This window comes from Garra rufa, chromosome 25 (assembly GCF_049309525.1).
Source record: "Garra rufa chromosome 25, GarRuf1.0, whole genome shotgun sequence".
In the NCBI taxonomy this organism is placed as follows: Eukaryota; Metazoa; Chordata; class Actinopteri; order Cypriniformes; family Cyprinidae; genus Garra; species Garra rufa.
In genome coordinates this window covers 36,727,770-36,748,096 of record NC_133385.1, presented here as the reverse complement: position 1 = coordinate 36,748,096, position 20,327 = coordinate 36,727,770, and the positions used below count along the sequence as shown (strand labels likewise).

Sequence of the window (20,327 nt, the reverse complement as noted above, 5' to 3'; positions counted from 1 at the left end):
CATTCCGCTGGGCCTGCTCCATATGAGACCATTACAATGGTGGCTCAAAAGCAGAGGCTTTTAAAGGGTTATGCAGAAGTGCCTTAAAACCCTTCTTCTGTGGAAAAGACTCCAGTTTTGGCTCAGGGTGTCTCACTAGGGGCTGTTGACGAAAAGCAATTTTGATGGTTGCCTCAAAGGCCGTCTAGCCCAGGGAATCTGGGCACTTTCGCTCAAGAGAATGTGCACCTCATGTGCTAAAAACAATGCCTCCTGAAGAAGCCCCAGTTGGCACATTTGGCAAAAGCTGTCATGCTGCCAAATGATCTGAGGTATCAAAGTACTCACTTTCGTCTACCTGACTGACACGTGGCAGAGCTTGAGATATGGGGGGTGAGTGACTTAATATCAGGAAACAGCCAAACTTTGGATCCAAGACACTGATTGGAAAAGTGGTGCCCAATATTCCCTTTTGGGGCAACATGCCCTAACAACCTCTTGTACTCTGGCCCCCTCTGAAAATAGTTTAGATGCTACAGTCCAAAAGCTGAACTCTGTGGAGAATAGGCTAGAGACCAACATGGAACTGCTGCCTCCTGAGAGGCTGTAATCACATATAAAGTATTAGTTTAAGAGTGCCACAAATGTTTTCATAACGGAGTACCCATGAGCAAAGATAACAGTGTGCAACTTCTAGGGCTGCATACAGTACCACGGCCAGATTTTTTAGACCTCCTTGGTGCAAAATAAATCAGATCTAAACCATGACCTATTATCACTCTGGTAATTGTTTAGTTCTACTGTTGTTCTTAGAACTGTCACTACAAAAGGCAGACCCGAAATTTATCTTTATGCATGTGGACGGAAGCCACAGAATAACTATGAAAATCAGCTGGCTAAGAACGGACCATCTCATTATCCATTATTCATTGCACTGTTGTGTTGACCTCATCAGGTTAGGTGCTTTTGCTAAAAGATCTCCTGGCAGGAGTGTTGTATCAAAATGATGGCCATTAGTGGGTGGTACTAAACTCAAGGGAAAATGTAATGCTGTTCTTGGAGGAGTCCGGCAATGTCAGCACTTGGAAATGATTCCAGCATCTTCACTAAGAACCTTTGAGAAGTACTTGGAACAAGCTGTCTTGTCTAAACACCTGTAGAGCTAATGAGGGATACTGGCTGCAGCAGTCAGCAGTAATCTCAGAACAGAGAAGATAAAGTGGACAAATATTGGTGATGAAAGCACTAACTTTGTGTTAGCAGAAATTTTAAAGGCTTGCTGCTTGAATTCGAAGCCCTTTGTCAAGCAAAACCCAACCTGTCAAATCCAATTAAGTCTATAATACCTGAATAAAGCTATTTCTAATCTCACTGACAGTTTGAAAGCCTCTAGAAGTATGAGGCTATGTGACTAATTATTGTTAAGTAAACATGATAAAAACTATAGCAGACATTTCACACTAAGACTAGGAATAAATTAGAAAACAGCTGACAATTTGCATTTGAATCCATATTCATCACTATTTACTTGTAAATGTAATGAGTTAGTCTCTTGTTTTTTCTCTTGGACAGAAGCTAGTCAGGATGTCTATATGGAAGAGAGGGAAGTGGGGGAGTCTGAGCCTAAAACAGATGAAACAGTCCTCGTCCAGCAGAAACCGGTGTCCAGAGCCAAGCTAGAGGCCCGCACAGACTCCGTACAGGTACAACATCTTTCCTTTTACCTGCTGATATGCAGCCAACCTAGCTTCAAGATCTGTGTGTGATGATGAATTGAGTAGAATTTTACCCTGAGTGGCTGCCTTTCATAAGTGCAAATATCAAATAAACATGTTTCTTTCTCACAATAAAATGTTTATTCAGCAGAACATCGAGATGTTCAAGCATGATGTTAATTTGTAAGCCAGCAGTGAAAAATTCCCTCAGGAATGTCTAATGGGATTTACAAAAAGTACTTCTTGATAGAGTTGGGGTACTCAGACTTGTACTCGGACTCGAGTCCGGTCTCGAGTTCAATTTTTAGCGGACTCAGACTTGTCATGGACTCGGATGCGTTTTGACTCGGACTTGACTAGGACTCAAGCTTTTCGGACTCGGGAATAATTGCCGAGTCCAGCCGAGTCCAGGGACAGTTGACGGAAATTTTACTGACTCGCATTATTACGAAAGTGACATTCAGTATTCGCACTTGTTTAAAAGTCTTGCCAGAACTTGAAAGCCTGCTGGTTTCTTTGCATAGCCTACACAAACACCAAAAGTGCGCTCAAGAAAGCGCCTCTCAGTCAGCGTGCAAATGCTGAATTAAGTTTACTTTTGGATGTTATTGCTACACATTTACACGAAAAGTAATCAAATGCACCGTCTTGGAGAGTATTAATGCAAATGCGGTCGGTTTTGTCTTGTGAGTGAATTTAAACAGTTGGGAGAAATACAGATGTGTCCCAATATATGATCGGTGCATCCGGTCTTAAAGCGACAGCAATGTAAACCTGCTGCAGCAGACTGCGTCATATTAAATTTGCCTATTTTATCTCACAATTCAGATTTTTTTATATATGTATATATGTTGTTTATATGTTGTATTCCGGACTTTATAACTCAAATTAACTGAGGGGAAAAATGCCAGAAGTGTGGGATTTAAACTCATGATTTTGAGCTGAGGGGAAAAGGGAGAATGTCATTTCTTATCAAAATTGTGAAATATATTCTCGGAATTGTGAAAATAAAGTCAGAATTTTGAAATATAAACTCAAATTTACTTTTTTTTTTACTCTTTTATTCCATGGCCTCCATAGACTACTTCTTAAAAACTGTCACCTTACAGCCTCATTTTCATCCAAGAAAAAAAATAATCAAAATGCCATCTACCCTGTCTAAGGTCTTAACATCCATCATATAAAACCCAAAACAGCCAAAATCAGAGATAAGAGGTGAATTTTCTGCTCCTCAGGTCTCATTCACTAAGCTTCCTACCCACCCCATTGAATTTATACATTTACTACATAACAAATAAAGACAAGTCCTGTCCTGCCCTATAATTTTTCACATTCTAAAAGCTGTTTCACTCTGAAATATGTCACAATACATAAGTTATAACTTCTGTTACATGACTTTAAAGTTTGCTGAGCAGGACACTAATTATAAGATGGTGTGAAATCAAAAATCCAAATGGCAATATGCAAAAGCTGTTTGCTTTTTTACATTTAAATTGTCATTGCCTTATTCTAGTTGTAAAGGTTAAAACAAGGTTAAGATACTGACACACATTAGTGTTCAGTTGGACTCGACTCGGACTCGACCCATTTGGACTCGGACTTGAGTCTGACTCGCCCCATTTTGGACTCGGACTCGACACGGACTCGAATGGCTAAAGACTCGGACTCGACTCGGACTCGACTTAGGTGGACTTGACCCAACACTACTTCTTGATTTATAAGTAAAAAAACATGTGGTAAAAAGTTATTGAAGAGTCTTTCCCATTTTGTCCTACAACATAAATTAGTCATCAAAAGTGAATTTTGACATTCCTGAGGGAAACCATGCCTTAACTGTTTTAAGACTAAAACCGAACTGAACTATTGTTTCATATTTTCTAATAAAATGTAATGCAATTACCAAATGTTCTGATTCGTTTTCAGGGGAACAATCTAGAAAAGCCCCCAGGATTGATGTTTAGAGATGGGAAGAAGCGCATTGACTATATATTAGTCTATAAGAAATCCAGCCCTCAGGTAGAAAAGAGGTGCACGTTTGAGAGGAACTTGCGGGCGGAAGGGATAATGCTGGAGAAGGAGGTACAGAATAATCATCTTTTTCTAGATGACAGTGGTGTTTTAACGGTCGTTTGTTTGAATTGATTCTTTTTGCCTTTAAGGAAAGATCACAGAATAGAACAATAAGGGTTATTCTGGCAGCTTTTGAATGCCAGCAGAAAATAGATGTTCCAAAGTAAGCTCACTTGCTGTCTTCCATCTACAGGCCACTGTGTACTAATGCATCCTGTCTGAAATGAAACCTCAGAAGGAAAACTTTTTATAGACAACTTTGCACAGCACTCTAATAGCACTTCTAATGTGACGGAAAGATAGGAGACTTGACTCACAATTTATTCTCATAAATCTGATGTTAGCTGCTGTGCTAACTGCCTATTCTTATAAACAAAAATATACAGCTTTGACATATACTGTACTAAGACGTTTATTTGCAGTTAAATGTCAAATTTTATGTTTTAGAACATAATGTCAGTCAAGAGTTAAAAACTTAAGGATTGTGTATTTTATTTAAGTTTTGTGTTCATTATGTGTCTCATATGGCTTTCTCAGGTAACTCATGTTCTATATTGGTATCTGAACACCTGAACTCCACTTTATCAAACTACTTGCTTCTCCTAGATCCGTCGTACCATTTCTATACCGTAGCACAGCTCTGGCATTAGTCATACTATTTTTTACCTCTACATCTCTTCTGGAGGTGTGTTTGTTATGTCAAAACATACAGTAATATAAAGTTCACCTTTTTTAACATTAGCTATTGCTAGTTCTGCCATTTTACACAGTCCAAATAAGTTTTGACACTCATTATTTTTTTTTATTTTTTTTAGGTATGAGTGAAATGAGATGCTTGTTGAAATGTATGATTATTAGGGGTTTGAGCACATAGTGCTGAAACCCTATTGTGATTGTAAGGATTATTCTTCCCTAAAACTGATTGTCCAGACCAAACTGTAACTCAGCCGAATCGGCCTATAGGGGGCGCTAAAGCGATCGAAAACACAAAAATGCTCATAACTCCTAGACTTTTGCGAACTAGTCCTAGGTTTTTCACATGATCTGAACCAAACCATTCCAGAAATGTTCCCTGGACAGTGAATATCAATAATTGTCCAAAAAAAAAAAAAAAAAAAACATTCAACTCACGGTCGCAAAGGGGCGCCAAAAGTAAGAGACAGGGCCACTTTTACTAAAACGGCTTTAACTCTTGAAGGGAACAAGATATCTTCACTAAACTTGAACATGTGTAAGAACTCCATCTTTGGTTAATTGAAAAAAATGTGTGCAGCTCTGCCACTTGGTGGCGCTATAAGATTAAAAAAACACAAAAACAGCTATAACTATGCAAGCGTTAGTCCAATTGACCTAAAAATCAGTATGCTGTGTATGAAGTTTGAGCACCTATTAGAGAAGGTTAACGGAGGCCGATCGAAACAAAACTCGATGCTTGAGTCATGGCCCTAAATGTCTGTAAACATTTTGAATGAAATTGGCCCCTAGTTGGCGTTTTTTTTTTTTTTTTTTTTGGCCTCTGTAATCAATACAATATGCACAATATGCATATCATTTTATAGATTTCCTCATACCGAGCAGCTTTGCCTCAAGATCTATTGCTGTCAATCAAATAGTTTATTAATTATTTACAAATATGTTAAAAACCTACTTTTGGGAACTAGTCCTAGGTTTTGTGCTTAATCTCTATCAAAGTACTGCAGTGCAATTCTCTGGACTCTCTAGATAAATAATTATCAAAAAAATGCAGAATTTTGTCTTTTGGTTGGCTATAACTGGGTCATTTAGAAAAGGCGCATGGCCAAGTATACCAAAAGCGTATAAAACCTAAACGAAAACTGAAAACTTAAAAAAAAGAAAACTTATGGAAAACATGTGTCAGATGACTCTTAATAAACATGAAACGTTTAATGGAGATCGGACCATAGGTGGCGCTATAACCGATAAAAGGCTTCAAAAACACAATGGCCTCAAATTGCCAAAAAATGCTCATATTCACACAAACACTAGATCTTCATATCATAAGATAGATCTCCTCATTCTGAACAACTTTGCCTCTTTCAACACTAATGTCAATCCAACTATGCTTTAAATTAGGGGTGGGCATAGATTAATTTTTTTTAATCTAGATTAATCTAGATTAAATCTTGGAATTAATCTAGATTAATCTAGATTAAAATGGCTAATTTGAATTCTGCTGAAGGCATTCAGAATATGTGTGCTACCCAAATAATGACTAAAAGTAAGTCTTTGAGAATGGGTTTCTCAAGCCAGGTGGCGCATTAGACCAGGGGCTCATCTCCTGTTTCCAAACTGCATCACAAACTGCTCATAAAGCTGTTCTATGATAATTTGTTGATGAAAATAAATTATGTTCCATAAGATGTACTTGTGTTTACTAACTAACAATGAAATTATTTTTTCTACCTATTAGATTGTGTTTTTTAACGTCTAACACCTACCCAACCCTAAACTTAGCCCTTACTGTAATAAAAAAACAGTATTATTGTTGTACAGTGTGATAAAAATATACATCTACGTATATATATATATATGGTAGCCAGTGTTTCCCCTACGTTTCCAGCTTTGGGGGGGGGGGTTACATGTTACACCGTACTTTTATTTTGACAAGTTGCCGTGAAGTTTCTGTGTATACAGTATGATATGATGCTAGTTTTCTCAAATGAAACGGTAAAAGTGACACTCACAGCAGTTTTGGAGATTGAGTTTATCTGTTCATGTGAGATGCAAATGCCAAAAATTACCGGGAGCGTCACGTGTGTTTCAGTATGCATGTAGTAAAAGCGCGTCTCCACCATTCATACATACAGCTAGGCAAACGGATTCATATTAAAACGGTCTTTTTGCATTTCAGTTTTCACATACACTAGTCCATATCGCGATTTGAATTAAGTGACAGACCAACATTTGATTTATGAATCCAAAAAACGACGAATTTACGTGGCATTTCGCTATAGTAGATTCGGTTTTTATGAATGGAGGACGACGCGATCCCGTCTGTGTTTTGGCGGAGGAGACGTAAACGCGCGAACATATTCTATAGTCTTTGGTATACATCCGCGTTAAACTATCAAGGTGAAAGTCATCATATCTTGCGTAGTTTAGACCCAGCTCCCAACCCAAATTTGAGAATAGATTAACGGCGATATTTTTTTTATCGCCCGATAAGAGTCTCACGTTAACGCAGCACGTTAACGCCGATAACGGCCCACCACTACTTTAAATATTTGAAATAACAAGTCATAGGTTTTTAACTTAAAATCAATAGAACCACTGCAGTACAATTCTCTGGACTCTCTATATCAGTAATTGAACATTTGCATTTGAACAGTTCAAACATGGTAATTTAATAATATGGTCATGATCTAGTGTATCCAAAACCTATAGTTCCTATAAGAAAACGTCTCAGGTTACGTATGTAACCCTGGTTCCCTGAGGGAACGAGACACTGCGTCATCAACGCTCTGGGGGAATGCCATTGGCGAACCCGGCTCTGAATCAGTCTGCAACCAATAGGATGACGGGAGTGACGTCACCAACGTGATGACGTCATACGACCAGGAAGTATATAAGCATGTGCGTTTCAAACCGGCTTCAGCTTCCAGGAATGAAGCGATGCGCGGTAGGAATGCGGGAATTATGGCCCATGACGCAGTGTCTCGTTCCCTCAGGGAACCAGGGTTACATACGTAACCTGAGACGTTCCCTTTCGGGAACTCTACACTGCGTCATCAACGCTCTGGGGAACGATATGCCCACGTCTCCAGAATTCCAAATTCCTACCCAGTGGTGTTTGTCTGGGAAGAAAAAAGGGGGGCGCTGCTTCTGGTGGATCAAGCCAGGAAAGCTCTCTGCCTGGGGTTACCAGGGCAAGAGAGGCGGTACACCTCTGTCCGGGGGACCAGCCCGGAATCAGAGGGCAGTGCTCGTAGATACTTACCTGCAGGAGCACTGACGGTTCTCCGCCTGGGAAACTGCCAGGACAGGAGAAGTATTACACCTCCGTCCGGGGATAGTGCCGGAACGAGAGGGAAGTGGCTTATGCCTCGGCCCTCGGGCTCGCGAGGAAAGTGGTCGCTCTGTCTGGGGACACCAGCAAAGAGGGACCAGAAGAACTCCGCCTGGAAAACTGCCAGGACGTGAGTGGGATGACATCTCTGCCTGGGGAGCAGCCAGCGCGAGAGGGAACATAACAAGTACCTCGGCCCTCAGGCACTCGAGGAGAGTAGTCCAAACTCTGTCTGGGGAACAGCCAGCACGAGAGGGACTAAATTAGCTCCGCCTGGAAAACTGCCAGGTCGCAAGCGGGATTACATCTCTGCCTGGGAGTACCCAGCGAAGAGGGATATGATCCGCCTCGGGCTCACGAGGAAAGTGTCTACCTCAGTCTGGGGACCAGCCAGACGTAGAGGGACAGGTAGCGTCTGGGGAGTATGCCAGAACGCTAGGTTGCTTCGCCTGGGAAGAGTGCCAGGACGCAAGCGGGATTACATCTCTGCCTGGGACGTACCCAGCGAAGAGGGATGAATAAACCTCGGCTCTTGAGCCCACGAGGTTAGGTCATACACCCTAGTCTGGTCACCAGCCAGAGAGGGGTCCTCCTTGGCCCTCGGGCACACAAGGAGAGGGCAATCCTTTGTCGGGGCGCACCCGGATCAAGAGGGATGCAATTAGTGCCTGGAAACTCTGGCCAGAGCACGGGAAATAGCTCCGCCTGGAAACAGCCAGGACGCGAGTGGAATTACATCTCTGCCTGGGGAGTGCCCAGCGCAAGAGGAATCATAGCAAGAACCTCGGCCCTCAGGCGCTCGAGGAAAGTAGTCCAAACTCTGTCTGGGGAACAGCCAGCACGAGAGGGACTGAATTAGCTCCGCCTGGAAAACTGCCAGGACGCGAGTGGGATTACATCTCTGCCTGGGAGTACCAGCGAAGAGGGATATGATCTGCCTCGGCCCTCGGGCTCACGAGGAGAGAGTGTCTACCTCAGTCTGGGGACCAGCCAGACGTAGAGGGACAGGTAGCGCCTGGGGAGAAAGCCAGGACGCTCGGTTGCTTCGCCTGGGAAATTCGCCAGGACGCAAGCGAAATAACATCTCTGCCTGGGGAGCACCCAGCGAAGAGGGAGAGTTATCCACCTCGGCCCTCAGGCCCCGAGGTGATAGGCCTCCGTCTGGTGACCAGCCAGACTAAGAAGCATCCTCGGCCCTCAGGCACACGAGGAAGGGTAATCCCTTTGTCGGGGCGTACCCGGACAACAGGGACCCGAGAAGTGTCTGGAAACTCTGGCCAGAACACTAAATTAACTCAGCCTGGAAAACCGCCAGGACGCGAGTGGAATTACATCTCTGCCTGGGGAGCACCCAGCGCAAGAGGGAACATCTACCTCGGCCCTTGGGCTCACGAGGGATAGCGCCTTCGCTGTCAGCTCAGGACAGCCGAGCTCGTAGCTCTTAGGTCTAGTTCATAGAACTTTACAAAGGTCAAAGGGGTGGACCAACCCGCCGCACTGCAGATGTCCTGAATGGGGACACCTGCTAGCAGAGCTTTGGAGGCAGCCATGCCTCGAGTTGAGTGAGCCTTGACGCCCATCGGTGATGGGAGGCCAGAGGACTCATAAGCAGTAGTTATTGCATCTACAATCCATCTACTGATAGTATGCTTAGTTGCCGGGAGCCCCCTCTTAGGGGGACCGTAACAAACTAGCAATTGCTCTGACTTTCGCCACAGGGCAGCTCTGTGGACGTATGTGTCCAGTGCTCGCACTGGACACATGCAGTTGTACTTCCGATGGTCGTTCTCCACGAATGGAGGAGGATAAAAGGCCTGTAGGGTGACTGGCTGTGGTACTGCTGTTGGAACCTTCGGTACGTACCCTGGTCTAGGGTAGAGGAACGCTTTGGCCAAACCGGGCGCAAAGTCGATATATGAAGGGGCCACTGAGAGGGCCTGAAGATCTCCTACTCTCCTCAGAGAAGTAAGAGCCAACAGCAGCGCCGTCTTAATTGTAAGGAAGCGATCTGAAATCTCCTCAATGGGCTCGAATGGAGGCCGAGAGAGGGCTTCAAGGACCACAGCGAGATCCCAAGAAGGAGTTCTGGGTACCACCCGAGGCCTTATCCTGAGTGCACCACGAAGGAAACGTATGACCAAGGGGTTCTTGCCCACTGACATACCACCGAGAGGGGTGTGGAAGGCCGATAATGCCGCCACGTAAACCTTCAGGGTGGAGTGGGCTAGCCCTATGGAGAGGCGAGACTGCAAGAACTCCAGCACTGTACCAACCGGGCAGTGGACTGGGTCTGCGTGTCGCTCTTCACACCATGAAGTGAAAAGCTTCCACTTAAGGCCATAAAGTTTCCTTGTAGAGGGAGCTCTAGAGTGAAGGATGGTCTCCACAACCTCGGCTGGGAGACCACTGTCTATGAGGTGTGCCCCCTCAGAGGCCACACCCATAGTTTCCACTTCTCTGGGTGGGGGTGGCAAATTGCGCCCCCAGCCTGAGAAAGAAGGTCCTTCCTGACCGGAATCTCCCACGGAGAGCCGTCGAGGAGGGAAATGATGTCCGAGAACCATACTCGGGCCGGCCAGTACGGGGCTACTAGTAGTAGACTGACTCCGTACCGGCGCACTCTTTCTAGAACTCCTGGGAGCAGAGCGATCGGGGGGAAAGCGTACAGACGAAGCCTCGGCCAGGTCTGTACCATAGCGTCCAGCCCCAGTGGAGCTGGAGGCGTTAGAGAGTACCAAAGGGGACATTGCGAAGTCTCTTGAGTCGCAAAGAGGTCCACTTGAGCTTGGCCAAACACTCTCCATATCTGCTTCACCACCTCGGGGTGAAGTTTCCACTCCCCGGGCCTCGGCCCCTGCCTCGACAGGATGTCTGCTCCAATGTTCAGATGCCCAGGGATATGAACTGCACTCAATGAGAGGAGTTTCCCTTGGGACCACAGGAGGATATGGTACGCCAGCTTGAATAAGGGGCGTGAACGCACACCTCCTTGGTGGTTGATGTAATATACTACCGCTGTGTTGTCGGTGCGAACTAACACATGACGGTTTCTCAGGTCTGGGAGGAAATGCCTCAAGGCCTTGAACACTGCTAACATCTCTAGGCAATTGATGTGCCACAAGAGATGGTGACCGGTCCATAGGCCGGAGGCCGAGCGGCCACTCATGACCGCTCCCCACCCGGTGAGGGATGCATCTGTCTCTAGCGTGACGCGGCGACAAGGAGCTCCCAAGACCGGGCCCTAAGATAGGAACCAAGGTTTCTTCCACATGTCTAAGGCACGAAGGCAACGCCGCGTGACCTTGATCTTGCGGAACGGATTTCCCCTCGGGGAGAATCCCTTGGTCTTGAGCCACCACTGCAGTGGCCTCATATGCAGCAGGCCAAAAGGTATTACGTTGGCTGCAGCTGCCATGAGACCTAACAGTACTTGGAACTGTTTGACAGTGAGTGACAGGCCTAGCTTGACCGCATTGACTGCAGTAAGGATCGACTCGATCCGAGCAGGAGACATTCGTGCCTGCATCGTGGTCGAATCCCATGCCACACCTAGATAAGTGGTTCTCTGTAAAGGAGACAGCACACTTTTCTTGGCGTTGAGCCTCAACCCCAGCTTTTTCATATGAGCGAGAACAACATCTCGATGCTGAGCCGCTAACTGTTCTGAGCTGGCTAGGATAAGCCAGTCGTCTATGTAGTTGAGTATGCGGATGCCCTGGAGTCGCAACGGAGCCAGCGCAGCATCCACACACTTCGTGAAAGTGCGGGGTGAGAGTGCTAGGCCGAAAGGAAGAACTCGATATTGGTAAGCTTCGCCCCTGAAAGCGAACCTGAGAAACTTCCTGTGTTGAGGAAGGATGGAGATATGGAAATATGCATCTTTGAGATCTATCGTGACAAACCATGTCCTCGGACCTGATTTGAGACACGACCTGCTTGACAGTAAGCATTCTGAACTTCAGCTTCATAACTGAGCGGTTCAGTAGCCTGAGATCTAAGATGGGCCTCAGCCCTCCCATCCTTCTTGGGAACAATGAAGTACCGGCTGTAGAACCCGGATTCTCTGTGCTGAGGAGGGACCACCTCGATGGCTCCCTTCCTTAGAAGAGAATTTACTTCTTGTTCCATGACCAGAACCTGCTCTGGGCCTACCAGGGTAGGAAATACTCCGCTGAACTGAGGCGGAGGAGCGCCGAACTGGATTTGATAACCTTTCTCTCTACCGTACGGAGAACCCATGAAGATACATTTGGCAGTAGTTTCCACGCTGCTAGAAAATGTACTAAGGGAACCAGCCTCTCGAGACTGGCCTCTGGTAGAGTTTGAGGAACTAATTCGGTGGCCTGTAACAGCTGACTGGCAAGCGACACCTGAACTAATTGCTCTGAGGACCCCCGTAGGGGTGACAAACTTGCTGAGTCCGCTACGAAATCGGGCGGAAACCCCAGCAGAGGTTTGCGGGAGACAGCCGTGCCCTGAAACACTGGCAGGGTTAGCTGACTGGTCTCCTGAGGGCCCCGAGGGAGAGGTGGGTACCATAATTGTGGAAGACCCGGCTCTCCCCCGAGAGGGGCTGCCCTCAATGGCCCTGAGACATAAAAGTCAGGGCCGCTTAGCCGAGGACCTCTTTGACTGCAGGACGACCCTCAGGTCCGGCCTGGCCTTAGAGCCCCGACTTGGAGCGTGACTTGCCCTGCCCCCTAGATCTATCTGGCGGGGCACGAGCAGCCACGCTAGCTTTTGGGTCTGGCGGAGTGAGGAGCTGGTACGCGGCTGGGGCTGCTCCCGTCCGGCAGCCCCAGAATAGACACGGCGAGGGAGGTACTGTTGGAAGGCCGCACTTTGTTTGCGGGCCTCCTGGTACCTGCTGACGACGCCTCGACCGAGTCGCCAAACAGACCAGGAGACTTGAAGTGGGGCGTCCAGCAGAAGGGCCCTGTCCTTCTCCTTCATGTCGGACAGGGACAACCATAGGTGTCTCTCCGCGACCACCAGGGCTGCCATAGACCGCCCAACAGCGCGGGCGGTCTCCTTGGTGGCACGGAGAGCTAGATCTGCTGTTCGCCTCAACTCAGAAACATTGACCTCCCTGCCTTCGTCTAGGTCTTTAAGCAGGTCAGCCTGGTACGCCTGCAACACAGACATTGTGTGCAAGCATGAACCGGCCTGACCTGCTGCCGCGTACCCCTTGCCCAGCAAGCTGGAAGTTAGTTTTAAAGGCTTGGTGGGCAAGGTTGGAGCCTTCAAAGATGATGCCGCTGCGGGCGACAGATAGCTCGCAAGCGTCTGCTCAACCCTGGGCATCATCTTATAGCCGCACTCCTCTACCCCCCCAACGTTACCGTAGTAACCGGAGGAAGGGGTGAAGACGCGGGCTGAGAAGGGTTTTTCCCATGATCTCGACAGCTCACTGTGGAGATCAGGGAAAAACGGAAGGCTCCTTCCTGGAGGTGGCTTGTGTGTCCGCAGAAAGCGCTCATCTAGCTTGCTTTCATGCGGCTCATATTGACTGTGCTCGGCGGGCCAGCTGATGTTGAGCCTGGCTACCGCACGAGTCACCACCTCCAGGAGCTCCTCAAACTGTGGGGATTTTACTGGCGGTTGGATGAGGTCAACACTCTCTACGTCAACCTCCTCGGAGGAAGACAAGAGTAGTGTTGAGACCTCCTCTCGGGGGGAAGAAACCGCAGTGCGGGCTTCCGCATCCAAGAGGAGATCAACCGATCCGCCGGGTGAGGAAGGAGATAGGGGATCACCCGTCTCCATACCCTCCAGCAGATCGAGCTGCGAACCCCACGAGTGCAGTTGCCGCTCCGCCTCAGCGGAAGCGGGGCCAGACCCGCGAGGAACGCTGGTGAAGGCTCCCTCCTCGAAGAGAGCCTTCCGGGAACGGAGCACCCGCAGTGGAAGGCGCTCACACTGCGGACAGCCAGCCCCCTCGAGGGCTGACTGAGCATGCTCCGCTCCCATGCAGAGAACACACAGACTGTGTGTATCCCCACCAATGATGAATCGCTGGCAAGGAGGAACACACCGTCTGTGTGACTGCTGCACCGCCATAACAAACTTCTTTCCCCTTTTTGACATTGCTCAAAAGAAAGTTGTGCAAACTGGCACAGAAAAACAGCAATGCAAATAACCAGACAAACAGACCAACATAGAGCGCTTCGCTGAATGACAAAAGCTGAAGCCGGTTTGAAACGCACATGCTTATATACTTCCTGGTCGTATGACGTCATCACGTTGGTGACGTCACTCCCGTCATCCTATTGGTTGCAGACTGATTCAGAGCCGGGTTCGCCAATGGCATTCCCCCAGAGCGTTGATGACGCAGTGTAGAGTTCCCGAAAGGGAACTCTTAACTTCACAAATCTAAATAAACTCATGCATCATATGTTCTGGTGTCAGCCATTTATTTCATGTTGTCCTACACCCTAACAGCATTGAAGCCATAAAGGCCTTATTTGCTCAAACATCTGTAATTGTCGCTTGCGGCAACATTTATTATTATTTTTACATTACATTCATATTGGTATTAAAAAAGCCTCTAAATGTTTGTTCCAACTAGTTACACTTAATTTAATCTCAACCATTTGTTATCAATGTATCATTTAGTACTCTCTAAAAAAATGCTTGGTTGAATACAACCCAGTGCTGGGTGAAATATAGACAAACTCAGCGACTGGATTGTTCTGACCCAGTGATTGGGTGAAATTTTAACTAAATATATATAAAAATATTTTAATTTAAAAAAGTTCTAATTTTATATGATTAGTACATTTTTATTTATATGGTTTATTTTTATTATTTTTTAAACCTCAGAAAAACCTCAGTTCCCAATATCAATATAATAATTTTGCTATTACATGCCGATAATGATTTGTTTTTCACTTTAACAGCCCTCATTAACAAACAGTGATATCATGTTTGTGAAGATTCATGCACCATGGGACACACTGTGTAAATATGCTGAGCGGATGAACATTAGAATGCCCTTCAGGTACAGATCACTGTCACCATACTGTACTATATGTGAATGCATTGTGATTATGATTTTAATTTTATTTATTTTTAAAATAGGAAAAAGTGTTACTTCACAGACTGGAAGAAAAAAACAATGGGCAGGTAGGATATTGCAGAGTTCTTATTTTTCTGTGTTTATACATATTTGGTTAATAGTTAATGATCTCATTTTACTTGCATTAAAGTCAAAAGCCTCTTTACAACCTCGATTTTGTCCATTTTCTTGAAATTTTATTTTAGCTGTGGGGAGTGAAGATTTGATAGAGTTAATTAACTCGATATTTGTTCTGCATCTCAGGGGACAAAATCACCTCTGAGTTAATCAGGCTTGATTTAATTTGCATTAGAAAATAATTCAATTCTAGAAGTGAATGTGAGTGTGAAATGAAGAAACTACCATTAAAAACACTGCTCTGTCATTTGTTTGTCTGGTCGTTGGAGATAGCATGCTATTTTTGAGAAATGCTAATGCCAGCGTATGTCTACAGTCGATTTCAGTTGAGATTTCGTCAGCTGAAGAGCTGGCTGCCCAGAAACCCCATGAAACTGGATAAAGAGGCGTTACCAGACCTGGAGGAATCCGACTGCTACACCGCCCCCTTCTGCAGGGCCAGAATGCACCAGTATGTCATTTTTCCATGACCTTGTTATAACCAAACCTCATGTCTTCTCAGACACTTTATGCATACAGAAAAAAAATGTCATTGTGTGGCACCTTTTGCTTGCTGGAAATATGATACTGCAATTAAATAGCCATGGCCTCATATACATTTCAGCCATGGTTTGCTAGCTGAAGCTGAAACCACAATCCCGCAACCTTCATCCACCAATGAACTCAAGGGACTTATAGCATCCACCACAGATTTTAGCCTCAGCTGACCCTTTCAAACCAGGTTTTTATAATGGAGGCACTTTCAGACCATGTACTTGATGTACTTGCACCTGATGACTATTTGTGAATGTATGAGTCGTTGGTTGCTGACATCCACTTTAAAGATCAGAGATCAGTGGAAATCCATGACCTCATAAGAACTGTGTCCTCGGGCAGTAGAGTTAGTTTTTGTTAAGTAAGTGCTGTTAGTAAGGGTTTATTTGAGGCTGGCCAGAGGTTTTGTATGCACAGGAATGTTGGAAGACAGTGTAAAAGACAACCGATTGATAAAGATGATGTTTTTATATTTTTCACAGTAGCAGAAGTGTATCTCATGAAACCTGTCAAAAATGTCATATTACTTAAATTAAATCATTTTTAAAATGATTCACTGACACCTCCCCTGTACTAGAGTTGAGAGAAATTGGGAGTGAGGTGCAGATGCATTTCCTTTAGCCTGAGGCTTATTGAATTCACTTTTGGTGTGAAAGGGCCTTTACTGTTGCCAAAAATAACTTTTGGGGGTCTTGTTATTAAAAATAAATAGGCAAGTCTAGCTCAGGTGACAAAAAGTAACTAAGTAATGCAATTAGTTACTTTTTTGTGGAGTAGTGCAATATTGTAAGCATACATTTTACTTTATCTTCCCCCAACACTTCCCACAGAAAAGCAGTGCTAGCTTCGGATTGGCTGAAGCAAGTCACTCTCAGGTGTGCAGTAGGCATCGCAAGAGGACACAACATCTTGTTACCTTATCAGGGAACCGTTGTTACAGTCGCAACCCAAGGCGTTCCCTTTTGAGGGCACTCGCACTGCGTCGAAATGATGATGCTATGGGGAACAAAATGCCCACTGTGGCCTCCTGAGAGATGCCTATCCTGGTCGTCTTGGGACGAATCCGGTCAAGAGCACACAAGAGTGTAGTGTAGAAGGCGGGTTCTGACTATAAAATCTTTTCAAAGATCAAAGATTTTGAAGTCGCGATACTTCTGGCAGCAGCGATCCAAAAAGGCTGTGAGCCTAGTACCACCAAATAGGACAGACAATTTGACACTGAGTGCTGGCTATAAAGCAAAAGCTAGCACTGATTTGTTTCAGCTGTACTATATAGCTTCCGCGGTATGCTGTCCAGAATGGAGTAGTTGCACACATGCTTCAAAACCAGTGACACAGAGGCGTTTCCCATACATCATCATTTGGACGCAGCATAAGTTCACTCAAACTGGAACTTATTTGTTGTTTGTTGTTAACATTAAATGTAATTTGCTTGTCAAATAACAGACTGTGTTACAGAAATTACAATCTAATAAGAATCCTCTTATATTCTATAGGCAAATTCTGTAAGGAAAATTGAAATTCTTTTGATTTTGAGGTGAAATATGACCTGGATATGTTCTTGACAGGTACTGTGAGATTCATTTAATCCAGGATGGAAACCCATCTTTAATGTATGAATTTGTCTGTATGCTGAGACAGCTGGGTGTAGTAAGACACACAATCTGCTCTGAGCTTTATGTGTTGGGTCAGCTGTGATCCTCTCTAATTTAATATTTACACTGACATACTAAAGCTCTGAGTACTGATCTCTAATCTGCTGTGGTGTATTCATATTTACTGTATTCAGTTAAGTAGATTAATACATGCAGCTTGCAACAAATGTGTGTGTTAAAGCAATGCACTTTGTTTTCTTGAAGTTTTACCATCAACAACAGAGAGACGTTTTTCTCAAACTCAACCAGAAGCAGGATAGTACATCATGTACTACAGCGCACAAAATACGAGGATGGAAAGTCTAAGATGGGTAAGAAGACAACTAAACCCCCAAAACATCTTCATCAAACAAGCCACACATATTATTTTCTCACTCGACAATCACTAATATCTGTCTGTGTCATATCATATATCATTTATTTCGCCTATTATTGATATACCGTTTATCTTGCTCACACCATTCTCTCATATGTTTTTTTTTTCAGTAATAGTTATTTAAAAGGACCAAAGCACATCAAATTCTTAAAAAAGAAAACTAAAACTAAACAGAAAAAAAACAAAAATATAAGTTAAAGCTAAGTCACAATGTTAATAACTTCAATAAAAGTACAGTATGTCACAAAAGAGAGTACACCCCTCACATTTCAGCAACCATTTTAATATATCTCCTCAAGGGACAATACTACAGAAATGAAACTTGGATATATTTTAGAGTAGTCAATGTGCAGCTTGTATAGCAGTATAGATTCATTATCCCCCGAAAAATACTCAACATACAGCCATTATTGTCAAAATAGCTGGCAACAAAAGTGAGTACACCCTAAGTGAACTTGTCCAAAGTGTCAATATATTGTGTTAGCACCATTGTTATCTGGCACCAGTTTTTCCAGCAACAATTTTAATTCTCAAATCCTCAGAGAGTTCTTTGCCATGAGATGTCATGTTGAACATCCAGTGGTCAGTATAAGAGAATTGTACTTAAAGCACCTAATTTTAACAGCTTTAAATACAAAATGTATGGTTCTGTCAAGCAGACAAAAACGTAAACATGATGAATAGGACATGTGGCTTTGCATGGTTAAACTACATGCTGTTAACACTTAGGGTGTACTCACTTTTGTTGCCAGATATTTTGACAATAATGGCTGTATGTTGAGTTATGTTCAGAGGACAGTAAATCTATACTGCTATACAAGCTGCACATTGACTACTCTAAAATATATCCAAGTTTCATTTCTTTAGTATTGTCCCTTGAGAAAATATACTAAAATGGTTGCTGAAATGTGAGGGGTGTACTCACTTGTGTGAGATACTGTATATAAATAATACTAAAGTAACAGATGTTTTCATGAAATGAACTCATTGTCAATGCACTTCTGTTAGTAAATATTTGAAGAGATGTGCTATAATTTAATCTGCAATGACCTACAGTACAATATCCCTCTGACCTTTTAATTGAATGCTGCTTTTTTTTTTTGCTAATCTCTTTCTTAGTCCTCTTATTTTAATGTCACACTCGTGCCCTTCATATTTGCCATTCTTATCTGCCTGCTCTTGTGGTTTTCTGCTGATTAAAGCTGTTCTTGCAATTGGGATTTTCATGTTAATAAATTAATACCAGTGAACGCCCACTCGCTCAGACCAGATCAGATTGGGAGAAGAACTCTAAATCCCCCACAAATCCCTGCGCTCAATCGTGCCACTGCAGCTCAGCTCAATGTCCTCCTAGTGAACTCAGAACATCTGCAGCAAATGAGACGTAGTTTAATCAAATGAAGTAAGGCATCTTTGGTAGCCGACTTGAGGTTTTTGAGCTTTGTTTGGTTCTTTAATGGAATTTTGTGGGTTCAATAGTAGTTGAGCTCTATTGACAGCATTTGTGGTAAATGTCACAGAAAATGACTAACACTTGTCCCTTAATATGTTTGTAAGTGAAATGTGTAATGGAAGTAACCTTTTCTCTGTAAATTCTAACAGGCACATTGGAGATTTGTGGCTTTTATATGACTTTACATTTCTGCAAAACCTGAAACTTGTTGCTTCGGGTACATTTAGCTGCACTTATCAGGTGACACATAAACAAGAAGCACTATAAGCCATTTTTTTTTTCTTCATTGCAGATGCAGATTTACTAAACAACCCAGTTTCATAAATGTGACCCTGGACCACACACAGTCGCTGGGGTATATTTGTAGCAATAGCCAAAAATACATTGTATGGGTCAAAATTATTGATTTTTCTTTTATGTCAAAAATCATTAGGAAATTAAGTAAAGATCATGTTACATTAAGATTTTTTTGTAAAATTCCTACTGTAAACCTATCAAAATGTATTTTTTGATTAGTAATATGCATTGTTAAGAACTTAATTTGGACAACTTTAAAGGTGATTTTCTCAGTATTTTGATTTTTTTGCACCCTTAGATTCCAGATTTTCAAATAGATGTATCTCAGCCAAATATCGTCCTATCCTAACAAACCATACATCAATAGAAAGCTTATTTATTGAGCTTCCATATGATGCATATATCTCAGTTTTGTAAAATTTAACCTTATGACTGGTTTTGTGGTCCAGGGTCACAAATAAACAGAAAATACATAAATTATGTGCCTATATGTGTTTGTAGCACATAACATGTAGCACATATCATGTTTTATAGTAAGTGAAATGTAGGCTATATGTAAGTTTTAGCATTTTTACAGAAATGTAGGTTGAGTCATGTATTTTCAATTTTTAATCTTTTTGTGTAGCCTGGAAAAAATCCAGACCCTAATCTATTAAGATTAAGGGTCTGGCATCGAGCAATGAAAAGGCCTAACTCAAGGGGCGGCACTAAGCATGCATTTGAAACTCAATTGGATAACACCACGACCAATCACAAGCGGAGTGGAGCAAACTGTTCGATTAAACTCTTGCCGTATCCAGTCGGCAAAACAGCAAAAACGTCCTTCTTGCAAAGGAATGATTCAAGCGCGGTTTTCTGTTCCTCTTTTATATGAAAAGCCAAGTCTAACTCGTTCATTGTAGCGGCCAAAAGCCGTTTCAAACAACTGGTGTTCATCTGTAGTCATCTTTCAATGTTGACTAAATGATTCCGGACGTCGCAGCGCTGTCGTCATCAGCTTAGCTCACCTCTGGCCCGCCTACATCA

At 43.7% G+C, this 20,327-nt stretch overlaps 1 protein-coding gene across 1 annotated transcript in view; it reads left to right on the top strand.

The window, feature by feature from the left end:
• The window catches only part of ano3 (anoctamin 3), a 125,510-nt gene that overhangs the window by 42,980 nt on the left and 62,203 nt on the right, over positions 1-20,327 (top strand). The window contains exons 3-8 of the mRNA XM_073831922.1: positions 1,552-1,682; positions 3,618-3,773; positions 14,691-14,791; positions 14,872-14,916; positions 15,303-15,437; positions 17,380-17,486. Of these exons, the coding sequence (XP_073688023.1) occupies positions 1,552-1,682; positions 3,618-3,773; positions 14,691-14,791; positions 14,872-14,916; positions 15,303-15,437; positions 17,380-17,486 (675 nt within the window). The remainder of the gene's footprint in view (positions 1-1,551; positions 1,683-3,617; positions 3,774-14,690; positions 14,792-14,871; positions 14,917-15,302; positions 15,438-17,379; positions 17,487-20,327) is intronic.